Source organism: Capsicum annuum, chromosome 1 (genome assembly GCF_002878395.1).
Source record: "Capsicum annuum cultivar UCD-10X-F1 chromosome 1, UCD10Xv1.1, whole genome shotgun sequence".
Taxonomy (NCBI): Eukaryota; Viridiplantae; Streptophyta; class Magnoliopsida; order Solanales; family Solanaceae; genus Capsicum; species Capsicum annuum.
Window position 1 is genome coordinate 53,504,813 of NC_061111.1, and position 15,148 is coordinate 53,519,960.

Here is a 15,148-nt window from a genome sequence, read left to right on the forward strand (position 1 = left end):
AGCATCTTTTGGAGAATTAATTAGATGAACATCAATCATATTTTCTCAATAAGTAAATCAGTCTCTTCTCCACTTTAACGTGTATCTCAATATTTATAAAAGTATTTTCTTAATATAGTTTTATTTTAGGAGTATTTTTCTACAGTATTTTTCTAATTAATCTATACAAAGGTAAATTTTAATTGACTATCCTTCCATATATTTTAGAGTTTCATATATTTTAGAAGTCTATTTAATATAATAAAAATAATTAAATAATAAATTAAAGAAAATAGTAAAAAGATAATTTTGTCTAAAGTAAAGTCTTTTAATAAAGGATAAAAAGTTTAAATTATTTTTCTAAGGTGTTCACACTTTTAATATATTATACATTATAGATATATTTTTTATTTAGTGTATTGCTAAATTAGTTATATGTAAAATAATATAATAAAATAACTAGTTTGAACAGAAATTACAATTATCTGAACAACGCAAAACAATGTAATTACCCAATTACACTAATTCAATTGACAAAGTTGACTTTTCGACATACCCGGTGTGGCCGGTGTTAAAACCTAATGGCTTAAAAGCAGTATTTTGATCACTTTTAAGCCCATGCAAACACCCTCCACATCTGAAGTTTGGCTGTGAAGGCGCCGCTGCTGTCCTGCAGAAAAGACATGGCAAGGAGAGGATGTAGGGGCGGTGGAAAGGGGCCACTCTTAGGAGAGCTTTGCCGCCGCATTGTGTCATGGGAGAAATCGTTGACCGCCTCCGTTGAAGAAATCGTCAACCACCTCTTATCTTATCGTGACTATTCCAATCAAAAACTGCAGCCGTTCACCAGCCAAGTACAAAATATTCTCCAACAGCTGAAACATAACCCGCAAGCTATCGAAGAGGAAACGCCTCCGAGAAAGAAGCTAAACACAGACAGTAGCAAGCGGCGTTTGCAGCTCCTTGAGGCCAAGCACATAACGAACCGCCAAAGAAATAAGAATGACGGCGATGGAGAGTCGTCAACTCTTACGAGCACCTCTGAAAGCAGTGACTCTCACTCTTCTTCTGAGAATACAGAGCCTTCGTTGTCTTCCGATTCTATTTACGGAGAAGAGCCCGACTTAATGCGAGTTATGCTTCAAAATTCTTATAATCAGCAGAAAAATAGCACTCCCAAGTCAAAAAAGATTGAATCCAAGGTGATTCACGACAACAATGGTGAAAAGGGGGAGAAGATTCATATGTTGAAAGGAGGACAACAAAGAAGGGATTTGCCAAAGCTAGGAGGAGGAGATGGAGAAATAATTACAGATAGTGATGCAAATGGTGGGCCCACATTTAAGGATTTAGGCGGAATGGGTGCGGTGTTGGAGGAATTGAAGATAGCGGTTATTGTTCCACTGTTCTATCCTCACCTGATTAGGCATCTCGGTGTTAGACCCATGACAGGAATACTCTTCCACGGGCCACCGGGATGTGGGAAAACAAAGCTAGCTCATGCTATTGCCAATGAGACTCGAGTTCTTGTTATTTCCCGCAATATAGTCGAGTATCCAGAATTTGTATATTACAACACCAACTTCAACTTGAGTTCAAGTATAAACAAGAACACAATGAAGTATATCAAATACCCTCAACACAAGATCAAAATGACATTCCCAAGAGGTGTATTTTATTTTGCAGAAATTAAGATGAAACAGAAAATAGCCAAGTCGTCCGAATTCACGGATTTTCCTTAAGGAAATAATCTCCCTTACTGTACCCGAGGTTGTGGAATTTTTTCTCCCAGGATAAAATGGCTAACAGACCAACAGTAGCGGTACCTCAAATGGTTGGAATATCTTCAAACTCACAGAATGTTTTGAGTGATCACACTGAATATTTTTAAGACAAGAAGAGAGTTTTTAATCTGAAAATTTCCTATGCAAACCTATGGATGAGACCAGGTTTTTATAGCCACAAGATACCTCTTCTGAAAAGTGGCAAAGGTTCATCTAAAAGGTGTAACCTTTTCTGAAAATTCATGTCTATTCGTCCAAACATTGTGACTGTTCTGACCAAGCATGCCATTTCGTGAATAAGTGTGTCAGTTCATTGAAACAATGCATCAGTTTTAAAGTAGTGCATCAGTTTACTGAAACAGTGCATCAGTTCAGTTTCAAAACTGTGCACCATTTCAGTGAAAAATTGCATCAGTTTGAAAATTTATCTGATTTATCTGAAGCATCTGTTCGAAATAGCTTCTGTATGCATGATTTCATTGTCGAAGCCGAAGCCGAGCCGAACGAGTGACAACGACGACGGTGCGAGGCATCTCTGATTTCTTGCCTCACTTACCATGTGGAGTATTCATCATTATAAATACTCCAAAGTTCCTTTCTCCCACCAATGTGAGAGAATTAGTGAACTTTCCAATTTTGGGAGTACACTTTCCAAATTGGTGTCTCCTCTTCTCCACCATTTTTTTCTCCATTTTTCATTCACACTTCTATGAACCCAACAATCTCCCACATGAATGGGGAATGGCTATATTCCATAAAACTTTTACGTACAAGTATGTGATCATCAAGCAAAGACTGATTGCATTTGGATAAATGGGTTTCCCTTTGAACTTTTCGTAGTGAACATGTATTGATGCACTCGGTCAATCGGTAGATTTGATATCTTTGAACCGTCGAGCTTTATTGTACACCTAGACAATACATGTCACACAACCAACCTTTTAACATTTATAGTTCTCATGGTTTTGTTCTTTTCATCCATGAACACGTCCCGGTTTCATGAGAGCTTAGAGAATAGGCCTTTACTAACATTCTCCTTGAAGCGGCTTCCACTTCACCCTCTCATAGGTAATTTCTAAACGTTCAATCCTATAGATTAAACTATTTGGTCAAATTTGTCAAATTTAGACAATCATTAAAAGACTTTTAACCTTAAGTCTTATCCTAGTTTACTGTACATTGTCTACATCATGAGATTGGGTTAGGTAATTGATAATGTTGAACCTGTCAGACAGAACTTTGTTTGATCTCCTTGAACCTAGCTCTTAGGATCTTTAGTCTGCTAGGTAGAGTTACCGCCATGCTGACTCGTCCTAGGCCTTAAACCCATTCCCTTGGATGTTCTTTCCACTCTTTCTTTAGATACGCCATTTGTAAGTGGATCCAACACATTATCCTTTGACTTTACATAGTCAATAGTGATAATTCCACTAGAGAGAAGTTCCCTAACGGTATTATGTCTCCATCATATATGACGAGATTTACCGTTGTACATCATGCTTCTTGCCCTACCTATTGCCTCTTGGCTATCACAATGTATACATACTGGTGCCACTGTTTTGGGCCAATACGGAATATCTTCCAAGAAATTTTAGAGTCATTCTGCTTCTTCACCGGCTTTATCTAATACGATAAATTCAGATTCCATTGTAGAGCGAGTGATATAAGTCTGTTTGGATGATTTCCAAGAAACTGCTCCTCCACCGATACTAAATATATATCCACTTGTGGATTTTACTTCGTTCGATCCAGTGATCCAATTTGCATCACTATATCCTTCAAGTACCGCATGATATTTATTATAATGCAAAGCATAGTTTAGAGTATATTTAAGATACCCCAAAACTCTTTTCATTCCCATCCAATGAGTTTTGTTGGGATTACTCGTGTACCGACTCAATTTACTAATTGCACATGCTATGTCTGGTCGTGTACAGTTCATTATATACATTAAACATCCCAATACTCTTGCGTACTCCAATTGTGAGTCACTTTCACCTTCATTCTTTTGAAGTCCAAAGTTCACATCCAATGAAGTCTTGGCAATACCGAATTTCATATCATTGAACTTGTCAAGTACTTTTTCGATATAATGAGACTGTGACAATGCTAACCCTTATGGAGTTTGGTGAATTCTTATACCTAAGATCACATCTGCAACTCCAAGGTCTTTCATATCAAACTTGCTCTCGAGTATTCGTTTGGTTGCATTTATGTCACAAATATCTCTGCTGATGATCAACATATCATCCATATATAAACAAACAATGACTTGGTGATTTGGTGTGTCTTTAATATATACACATTTTTCATATTCATTTATCTTGAATCCATTTTCCAACATGGTTTGGTCAAACTTTGCATGCCATTGCTTAGGTGCTTGTTTTAGTCCATAAAGTGGCTTAACAAGTTTACACACCTTATTTTTTTCTGGAAACACAAAACCCTCAGGTTGTTCCACGTATATTTCTTTCTCCAAATCTTCATTTAGGAATGCGGTCTTCACATCCATTTGATGGATTTAAAGATCATATACCGCCACCAAGGCAATTAACATTCGAATCGAGGTTATCCTTGTTACTGGCGAGTATGTATCAAAGTAATGAAGACCTTCCTTCTGTTTGAAGCCTTTTACTACAAGTTTTGCCTTGTATTTGTCAATAGTACCATCCGCCTCCATTTTTCTTTTGAAGATCCATTTAGAACCTAACGATTTATTTCTGGAAGGAAGGTCAACCAATTCCCATGTATGGTTGCTTAAGATTGAATCTATCTCACTATTGACTGCTTCTTTCCAAAAGGATGAGTCTGACAACGACATCGCTTCTTTAAATATTTGAGGCTCATTTTCTAAGAGAAATGTTACAAAATCCGATCCAAACGAAGTTGATGTTCTTTGACGTGTACTACATCTTGGATTTTCTTCATTATGTACAATCTCACTTGGTTCATCTCGAGGTCATTTAGATCCTCCACTAGACTATTCATGTCTAACTTTAGATGGGTAAATGTTTTCAAGGAATTCAGCATTGTCTGATTCAATTACCGTATTTTTATTAATATCCAGATGCTTGGATTTATAAACCAAAAATTGACATGCTTTACTACTTTTAACATATCCTATGAACACACAGTCCACCATTTTAGGTCCTATCTTAACCCTTTTAGGTATAAGAACTTAAACCTTTGCTAGACACCCCCATACTTTGAAATATTTCAAGTTGGGTTTCCTTCCTTTCTATTTTTCGTAAGGAATTAATTGTGTCTTACTATAGGGAACTCTGTTGAGTATACGATTGGCTGTAAGGATAGCCTTCCTCCATAAGTTTTGTGGTAAACCAGAACTTATAAGTAAGGCATTCATCATTTCTTTCAAAGTTTGGTTTTTCCTTTCCGCAATTCCATTAGATTGAGGTGAATATGGGGGCCGTGCTTTGATGGATTATTCCATTCTCTATACATATTTGCGTAAAGAGAGATTCATATTCTCCGCCCCTATCACTTCTTATCATTTTAATCTTTTTGTCTAATTGATTTTCAACTTCAGTTTTATATTGCCTAAATGCATCTATTGCTTCATCCTTACTATTTAGCAAGTAGACATAACAATATCTAGTGCAATCGTCAATAAAAGTTATGAAATACTTTTTCCCACCACGTGATGGTGTTGACTTCATATCATAAATGTCAATGTGTATTAAGTCTAAGGAATTGGAATTCTTTTCAACGGACTTATAAGGATTCTTTGCATACTTCGATTCCACACACGTTTGACACTTTGATTTATTGCACTCAAAGTTTGGCAAAACTTCTAAGTTCATCAGTTTTCATAAAGTTTTGTAATTAACATGGTCTAAACGTTCATGCCATAAATAATAAGACTCAGGAAAATAAGAAGAATTTAAACTTTTATTTATTTCAACAGTCATTACATTCATCTTATAAAGGCCTTCAATCAGATAGCCTTTTCCTACATACATTTCTCCTCTACTAATTACAATTTTTTCAAAAATGGTTACACATTTGAATCCGTTCTTATCTAGGAGTGAAACAGAAATTAAGTTCCTACGTAACTCCAGAACATATAACACATTGTTCAGTGTTAAGACTTTGCCAGAAGTCATCTTTAAGCAAATTTTTCCTGTTCCCTCCACCTTAGCAGTAGCGGAGTTAGCCATGTAGATCATTTCTTCTGCTTAAGCTGGAGAAAATGATGAAAACAACTCCTTGTTGGCACACACATGGCGGGTGGCCCCAAAATCCATCCACCATTCGTGAGGATTCCCTGTCAAGTTGCATTCTGAGAACATAGCACACATATCATTGCATTCTTTATTGGATTCAATCATATTTGCTTGATCCTTCTTCTTTCCTTTCTTTGGGGCATGACAATCTGTGGACTTGTGGCCAATCTTGCCACAGTTGAAGCATTTTTCCTTGAACTTTTTCTTGGGTTGATTGCTTCTTTGTTCAACTTTCTTTCTTTTCTTGGAATTGTTTTGGTCACCTTTTACAATATGTGCTCCATTAATTGTAGAATTCTCCTTTGATTTTTTTTGGCAGCTTTATTATCCTCTTCAATACGAAGTCGGACAATAAGATCTTCAACAGTCATCTTCTTGCGCTTATGCTTTAAGTAGTTTTTGAAGTCTTTCCACAAAGGTGGTAGCTTCTCAACTATCGCTGCTACTTGGAAATCATCATTCACAATTAAACCTACAAAACAATTTACGTAAGTATTAAGAACATTTTTAATTTGTTCAACTAAGGTATTTTTCAAAGATATACCTTCTGCTAGGAGATCATGTATGATGACTTGCAACTCCTGTACTTGAGAGACAACAAATTTGCTATCTATCATTTTGAAGTTCAGAAATCGTGCAACAAGGAATTTCTTAATTCCCGCATCCTCCGTCTTATATTTTCGTTCAAGTTCCCCCACAGTTTCTTTGATGTCTTAGTTCCACTATAAATATTGTAGAGGTCATCTTGGAGACCACTCAGAATATAATTCCTGCAGAGGAAGTTCGAATGTTTCCAAGCTTCTACAATAACGAAGCGGTCTTTGTTGGAGGTAGCCTCGGGTACCTCAGAAGCGTCTTCACTAGTGAACCGTTGCAGACATAAAGTGGTGAAGTAAAAGAACATCTTTTGCTGCTACCGCTTGAAGTCAATGCCCAAAAATTTTTTGGGCTTCTACGCCGGTGCCATTATTGGCGGAGCATTTGTGCGACTTGATGTGGCAATATTAGTTTTCCCCACAGACGTTGTCGCATCCATCATTTGACTTTCGTTAGTCATCTTTCCTGTCAACACAAGACAGAAAAATTTAGTATTTTCAGAATACTACTTATAAAGCTAAATAAATTTTCAACTTTTCTTCTTGTTTCTAATTAGTGATGAGGTTTTTATAACTTCAAATCATCAACCGAGTGAACTATAACTTGTGATGAAGATTTTATGTCTTCTAATCACTAGTTAAATTCAAACGGAGTAGAAAGCTTAAAGCTTTAATCTCCAAAAATAAGTTATACAGATTCTGTAAAATTAACTTATTTCCTTAAGATTGTTATTTCCCACAATATAGTCGGGTATGAAGAATCTGTATATTATAACACCAACTTCAACTTGAGTTCAAGTATAAACAAGAACACAATGAAGTATATCAAATACCCTCAACACAAGATCAAAATGACCTTTCCAAGAGATGTATTTTATTTTGCAGAAATTAAGATGAAACAGAAAATAGCCAAGTCGTCCGAATTCACGGATTTTTCTTAAGGAAATAATCCCCCTCACTGTACCCGAGGTTGTGGAATTTTTCCACCCAGGATAAAATGGCTAAAAGACCAACAGTAGCGATACCTCAAACGGTTGGAATATCTTCGAACTCACAGAATGTTTTGAGTGATCACACTGAATATTTTTAAGACAAGAAGAGAGTTTTTAATCTGAAAATTTCAAATGCAAACTTATGGATGAAACCAGGTTTTTATAGCCACAAGATGCCTCTTTTGAAAAGTGGCAAAGGTTCATCTAAAAGGTGTAACCTTTTCTGAAAATTCATGTCTATTCGTCCAAACATTGTTACTGTTCTAACCAAGCATGCCATTTCGTGAATAAGTGTGTCAGTTCATTGAAACAATGCATCAGTTTTAAAGCAGTGCATCAATTTACTGAAATAGTGCATCAGTTCAATTTCAAAACTGTGCACCATTTCAGTGAAAAATTGCATCAGTTTGAAAATTTATCTGAAGCATCTGTTTTGCTTTTGTAATGAAACTGAAATCATATAAATGGAGTATTAAACACAGAAAATATTTACTGTGTTACTGTTGGTATTTTTGAAATTCAATAAATTTTATCCAAAAAGATGGATCTCATCAATCCAGCTTCAAGCCAAGCCGAGCGACGACGACGACGCGAGACATCTCTTATTTTTTGCCTCACTTACCATGTGGTGTAAGTGTTCATCATTATAAACACTCCAAAGTTCCTTTCTCTCACCAATGTGGGAGAATTAGTGAACCTTCGAATTTTGGGAGTACACTTTCCAAATTGGTGTCTCCTCTTCTCCACAATTTTTTTCTCCATTTTCCATTCACACTTCTATGAACCCAACAGTTCCATTCTATAAACTTTCTGCTACTGAGTTGGTCTCTGGAGTTTCTGGTGAAACATTTTTTAAAAAAAATATTTTGTTATTCGTTTTATCTATGCAAGCATATTTATTATAGAAGTGGTGGTTGAAATTACAGGTGAAGCCAACTGTTTGATGTTTGATTTGTCAACGTTACTATTTTCTATTAGCAGGCATTTTTAGCATAGAGTTACTAATATTTCTGTTAATTTACGGCTAGTTTGGATGGTTGTTACCTATTGTATTGTGTTGTTAGTTTAAATATAATTTTTGTTTTCATTGGTATTTAAATCTTGTTGTATCGTATTCTCTTTTGATGGGTGTCACAATTGCCTTATTTGCAGTATTTCTGTCTATTATTTTGAAGATTTTATAATTCTTCCGTTTTATTGGATGAAATTTTCCATCATTAGATAGCGACCAAAAGTCACTCTTTTGTGTTTGGGGTGGGGTGTCCTCTATTTCAGCTGCATCAAAGTAAAAATAAGGGAACTGTTCTCAAAAGCATACAAGACAACACCGTCTATTGTGTTTATTGATGAGATTGATACAATTGCTTCCAAAAGAGAAAATTTAGAGAGAGAAATGGAGCGGCGCATAGCAACACAACTAATGACGTGCATGGATGAGTCACATAGACTTGTAAAACCTGATGATAATGGAAATAAAACTACTCTACCTACTGATAAAAGAAATAGTGAAGCAAAATCAGATGGTGAGCCTGGTTATGTCCTAGTAATTGGGGCCACAAATAGACCTGATGCTATTGACCCAGCATTGAGGAGGCCGGGCCGATTTGATCGTGAAATCGCCTTGGGTATTCCAGATGAAAATGCAAGGGTGCAAATTTTGTCTGTGCTTACTCATAACCTAAGAATCGAAGGTGCATTTGATCTCATGAAGATAGCTAGATCAACCCGAGGATTTTTTGGAGCAGACTTGGCTTCTCTAACTACCACGGCAGGTAACTTGGCAATTAAAAGGATAGTAGACGTGAGGAAGGTTGAGCTAACAAGAGGATTGGTAGATGGTGATGATGTCAAAGAATGGTGGAGAAAGCCATGGTCACCTGAAGAGATGAAAAAGCTCTGCATTAACATGGCAGATTTTGAGGTACGATGTTGAGAATCTTGATTTACCTTTATGAGAAATATTCCTTAGGTTGTGCCCCGACCCGTAAATTGACGTATGTAATTGGCATTTGACATTTTATATCCTGTCGCTCAAACTAGTGTTCCTCCCCTACATTGGCATGAGCAAGTAGAAGAACCATGGGTTTTCATTTACATGCGCATTCAAAAATCACCTTTTCTATTGACTCAGAATTGTAGTGGTTGATTTTGAGTTTCACAGTTTAATATGTATTATGAATTGCTTTACTCTTCTTTTAGTTAATATTTATAAGCTTTGCATGGTAATGCTCTTAAGGGATGATGACCCTCCTTTTAGGCTATGAAATTCAAGATCAACTTTGGCATTAAGAAAAGGAGGGTGCATCATCCTTTAAGAGCATTATCATCTGAAGCTTATTCGTGTTAAGAGAAATAAACAGTACGTATGTGGGTAAAGCCATCAATGAAAGCTAGAATGGACCATGGGAGGACAGGGTGTAAATTCCAACAGAGGCACGGAAAAGTTAGTCAATGTTTTCCAATTTATCCAAGTATTTGGTGTACGGAGTTACCCTGGAACTTTTCTTGTGGAAATAGCTGGTAACCAGTCAATTATTCAGGTGCATAGAAGTTGGTTCGAATACCAACGTTAACGAAAAGGGGGGTTAACGAAAAGGAGATTATGTTTTGCATGTTTACTACGTATTTTATTCTTAATGTAATCTCATATCTGATGCTCTCTTTCTGTGTATGGGCTTGTTTCATATAGCCTACTAATAATCGTATGATAATATGCAGGAAGCTGCTAAATTGGTTCAACCCTCATCAAGAAAAGAAGGCTTCTCCATTATACCAAATGTAAAGTGGGAAGATGTTGGAGGCCTTGATTTGTTAAGACATGAATTTGACCGTTACATTATCAGGCGTATAAAGAATCCTAAAGATTACATGGTCAGTAATTCTCTTTAATACTTTGATATGCTTTTCCTTGACCAGAGGGTCTATCGGAAACAACCTCTATCTCCCAAGGTAGGGTTAAGGTGTGCTCCACTTGTAGGATTACACTGGATATGTTGTTGTTAATTCTCTTAAATTATCATGAATATGCAGATATAAGTACCGCACTGGTGTGTCAGCTGATTGGCTTGATTAATTTTAGACCTCCTTAAGTTGAGGTCATGGGTTCAACCCTTGGTACAGCCTCTTGCAGAAATATAAGGTAAAATTGTGTACAATAGACCCCTGTGGTCAGGATCTTCCCCGGACCCTGCGCATAGCGGGAGCTTTAGTGCACCGGACTGCCCTTTTTGTCAAAGTTATTTTTTTTTCCTCCCACTCTATCTCATGTTGGGTGCTTTTATTTATTTATTTATTCCATCCTCTTTTCTTTGGGCATTTATCTTTCTTTGCCCAGTTTTATACTGTCTATTTATTCCATTGCAGAGGATCTTAAATTATCAATGTTAAGGTGTAGTTTTATTGCCATCTTTATTCAACTTGTTTTTGTGGCATGGAGAATAGCAGAGTTGTCCTGCTACATGAACTTTTTGAGTAGTGAAGAACTTTCCATCATCTTCTCCCACTCTCCTGAAAAGGCTGTGTATTTTTCGGTGTGATCATTTGTACTCATTCCTAATTATATAATTGTGTCCTTGGTCCTACTAGTGCACCCAACTTTGTCATAACTGGAGTTGTGTTCCGGGAACACTGGTGACACCAAAACTCTCCAAGAAAACAACACAAACATCAAAATCAGTCCACTAGTTCAATAACTATGGACCCTTTTGAGGACCTATCTCGGATTCGCAAGAAGAACAAGAAAGGAAGTGATATTAAGAGTAAAACACACTAAAAAAATAGCAACAACACGTGATGAACAAGATGAACACAAGAACACAACTTTCGGATTCAACAAGACACAAAAAACAGTCCACTACAAACATACAAAGTGCAATAAAATTAAGATAGATATATAGACAAATGAAGATGTAATATTAATAACCCAAAAGCTTATTCCACTTTTGGACCTTTAATATCACACACAACCTAAACCTATCTCTTACGTGACCTCAAGCGAATCGAAATCCCTAAGCAATCTCCGCTTCTAAGCGATTCATCAACACAAGGATTCCACCTTAATAAGAGGCTACAAATATCATCAAAAATCTTTCGTAAAATAACCTAATAAGGTTATATTTATAGCTAGGGCAACTTATTACAAATAACCAAAAAACCCTTGCAAAGGGGTGGATGAACAGTGATGGATGAACAGTAACACTTTGGAGTGTGGGACTTGTTCTCTACACTTCAAAGCTTGTTCCTTGGATGGACAGCCCCACGAGCTCGGGTCTTCACTCACGTCTTCATGTCCTCGAGTGCTAAGATGTCTCTTTGACACGTATCAACTGGTTACTTGGTTGTAGGGATCCACTAAAATGCTTGCCCTTTGACTCTAAAAATCTTGCATTTCCTTTAGCAAGCATCCTTATATATGCTCATGCTAATATTCTCTTTATCCATTTATCGAGAAATGGCCCAAGTTTTTCCTTCAATGTGAGAACTGTGTCCATCTTTGTGGGGGCTTTTGGCCAATATTATCCCTCATCATTTTCTTCCTCAAAAGGAACTCAAATTGTTTGTTAATTTTTTTTATGAGCACACTAAGGTATAAATCTTCTGAAAGTAATTAGATATTCAGGGTTTTGGAGTGGACTTGGAAACAGGATTCTTGCTTTATGGTCCTCCAGGATGTGGTAAAACATTAATTGCGAAGGGTGTTGCTAATGAAGCTGGAGCAAATTTTATACACATTAAGGTTCCTGCAAATTTCTGTTTTCCTATTGACTTCTTTTTAAAGGTTTTGCACGACCGAGGCATGGCATGTTTCTCATTTGCTGATCTCCATGCAGGGACCTGAGATTCTGAACTGCTTAGTTGGTGAAAGTGAGTTATCTATTCGGAAAATATTTGACCGTGCAAGAACGTACATGTTCTCCATGCATTGTATTCTTCGATGAGGTGCTTTCACTCCTTCCAACTTACACACTCTTAGTTCTGTCTAATAGACGTCATCTGTTCATACCTGTGACTTTTTCCACCTTCAAAAGCACTGCAGAAACTTCTACTCATTTTTATTTCCTTTGAAAATTTACGTGCACTTGTAAGATGCTTGCTACAGAGTCTAATACAAAGTATAATGTTCAGATAGGAGAGTATAGTGTTCAGATAGGAGTGAATGTTTTATAGTGTTGCTTCAGTACCCTAAATTTTTAGTAATAGAATAAGATAAAAATAGAAAGTTCCAGAATTCTAGTGCACGTAAAAGATATACTGGTGCCACACAGTTTAATGCATAGTACAGTGTTCATACATGAGTACTAAGTTTTCTAGTGATAGTTTTATTAAGTGAAAAATAATACTCCATAGAAAGAAAACAATCGACCTTTTGTGAAAAACACATGATTGTCAACCCTTTTTTTGTTATGTTACATTTCGTTTTTTGTTTACTGGATCCCATCACAACTCCGAAGTTGAGTGTGCTTGGGCAAGAGTAGTACTAGGATGGGTGACCACCGGGGAAGTCCTAGTGTTGCATCTCTCCACTGTGAAGGGGAGCCTTGAAGTAACTGGTAAAGTTGCTGCCATTTGACATGGAGGTCACTGATTCAGGCTTTGGAAACAGCCTCTGCCAAATGTAAGGTAAGACTGCGTATAATAGATCGTTGTGGTTGGGTCTTTCCCGAACCCTGTGCAAGTGGAAGCTTTAGTGCACCGGCTGCCCATTTTACATTTCTTTTTATCTTTTCATGTTTTTTTTACAGGTGGATTCATTGACAACTGAGCGTGATAAGAATGCAGCAAGTTGGGTTATTGAAACGCTTTTGAATCAGGTTTGTATGATGGAGCACATGTGTTCTGACGTTATGTTCTCCTTAATCCCTGTAAATGTGAAACTTCTCTAATTGTTGCAGATATGTGAAACTTCTCTAATTGTTGCAGATACTAATAGAACTAGACGGTGCTGATCAGAGAAAAGGTGTTTATGTGATTGGTGCCACAAATAGCTATTTTTTCCGTTTTTCTGGGTGTTATTATGTGCCTTTGTGTTTTGGGAATGAAGATTGATGGAAGTAAATAATTCACATCCTATTTTGGCTCTTATTCTTACTATCACGTTTGCAGGCCTGGAGTCATGGATAAAGCTATTCTTCGACCTGGAAGGTTAGGGAGACTCCTATATCTCCCTCTACCTAGTCCAGACGAGCGTGGACTGATTTTAAAAGCTCTTGCCCGGAAAAAACCTATAGATTCTAGTGTCGACTTGGTGGCAATTGGAAGAGATGATGCCTGTAAAAAATTTAGTGGAGCGGCCCTTGCAGCACTGGTTTGTACAACTTTTGTTCTGAGCACTTGTTTTACCTGCCTTTACTTACCACCACTCCCAAGCCCCCACCCCCACCCCCCACGCACCCCACTAAAACCCAAAAAAAACTGAAAGCGATGGAACTTGTCACATATATTTTTTTATCATTGGTACTTTTATCAAAGGTGTGTTTCCTTTACTGGCTTTTACTAATTGCTTAAATGTGGTAGATGAATGAAGTTGCAATGATTGCACTTAAGATAAATTGATGGCCATAGATACAGGTTTTGGTGACACATCATCAACTATCAAGGAGTCACATTTCAAACAGGCTTTGAAGAAAATTTCTCCGTCGGTCTCTGATGAGGTACAGCTGATTTGCTGACCCGGTATTATTCACATTCAGCGCATTTATGATTGTGTGCTAAATCCTACCGTGGTCTCTTATTATACTTTTATTTTTTTCAATGCCGCAAATAGAACTCTAATGAAAGTTTTAGAGCAGAATGAAAGCCTTGGTGACGAAGTGGAAAGAAGGTGCTTAGGGTGGTGCTCATATATCTCCAATTCTAGCCATGTGGGAAAGTTGCATGAGAAATATTTTGGATATTGCAGTTGTTGTGAATATGCTTGAGCTATAGTCGTGAGCAAACTGAGTGTTGGAGAGGCAAAGTGGAAACGCTTTGATCTTTTTTTTTTTATTTTTTTATCGGAAAAAAGCCGAAAATACTATTCAAGTATTGAAATTTGTTCAAAAATATCCTCAGTTAATCTATTGGGTCAGAAATACCCTCTAAGTATTAAAATTGGCTAAAAAATACCCCATTATCTACCTCTATGGCTCAAAAATACTCTTACAGCTAACGATTTTTTCAAATCATATTTAAAAATTTAGTAAAAGATTAGAAATACCCTTCAAGTATTGAAATTGGTTAAAAAATTATCTCTCCATTCACCTTTATGACTCAAAAATATCTTTGTAACTAACACTTCTTTTAAATTAGAATTAAAAAATTTATTAAATGTGTGGCAATTTTCTGTTGGTTGAAACTAAATCAATTAAAATGTTAAAGTTTAATTCGGACTCAATTAAAATTATCCGATCCAAACCCTACAAAAATAATCATAGTTTTAATCGGTGAATGGTGTTAAATGGTTTGGGAAATGCACTTGCCAGTGATGACAAGATGATTTGATGTATATAAACAAAAATAGTGACAACTATTTAGGAAAGAATGTAGTATTTTTTTTTATACGAACTAATTGTGTC

General features: G+C 36.6%; 1 protein-coding gene across 1 annotated transcript; it reads left to right on the forward strand.

Annotated features, from left to right (window-relative positions):
* The first annotated feature begins 662 nt into the window (after positions 1–662).
* Positions 663–14,659, forward strand: LOC107844453 (cell division control protein 48 homolog C-like). The gene is made up of 6 exons (XM_047410883.1): positions 663–1,580; positions 8,821–9,516; positions 10,314–12,330; positions 12,425–13,405; positions 13,515–13,551; positions 13,698–14,659. Exons 1-3 carry the CDS (start codon positions 663–665, stop codon positions 10,482–10,484), a joined length of 1,785 nt encoding a protein of 594 aa, XP_047266839.1. The 3' UTR covers positions 10,485–12,330; positions 12,425–13,405; positions 13,515–13,551; positions 13,698–14,659.
* The last annotated feature ends 489 nt before the right edge of the window (positions 14,660–15,148 follow it).

What these genes read in the sequence shown, in the direction of transcription:
- LOC107844453 (XM_047410883.1), top strand. Translation starts at nt 663, where the DNA reads ATGGCAAGGAGAGGATGTAGGGGCGGTGGAAAGGGGCCACTCTTAGGA. An exon ending in ACTTCAACTTGAGTTCAAGT is followed by an intron (nt 1,581 to 8,820) that starts ATAAACAAGAAC and finishes ATCATTAGATAG; the next exon opens with CGACCAAAAGTCACTCTTTT. An exon ending in TTAACATGGCAGATTTTGAG is followed by an intron (nt 9,517 to 10,313) that starts GTACGATGTTGA and finishes GATAATATGCAG; the next exon opens with GAAGCTGCTAAATTGGTTCA.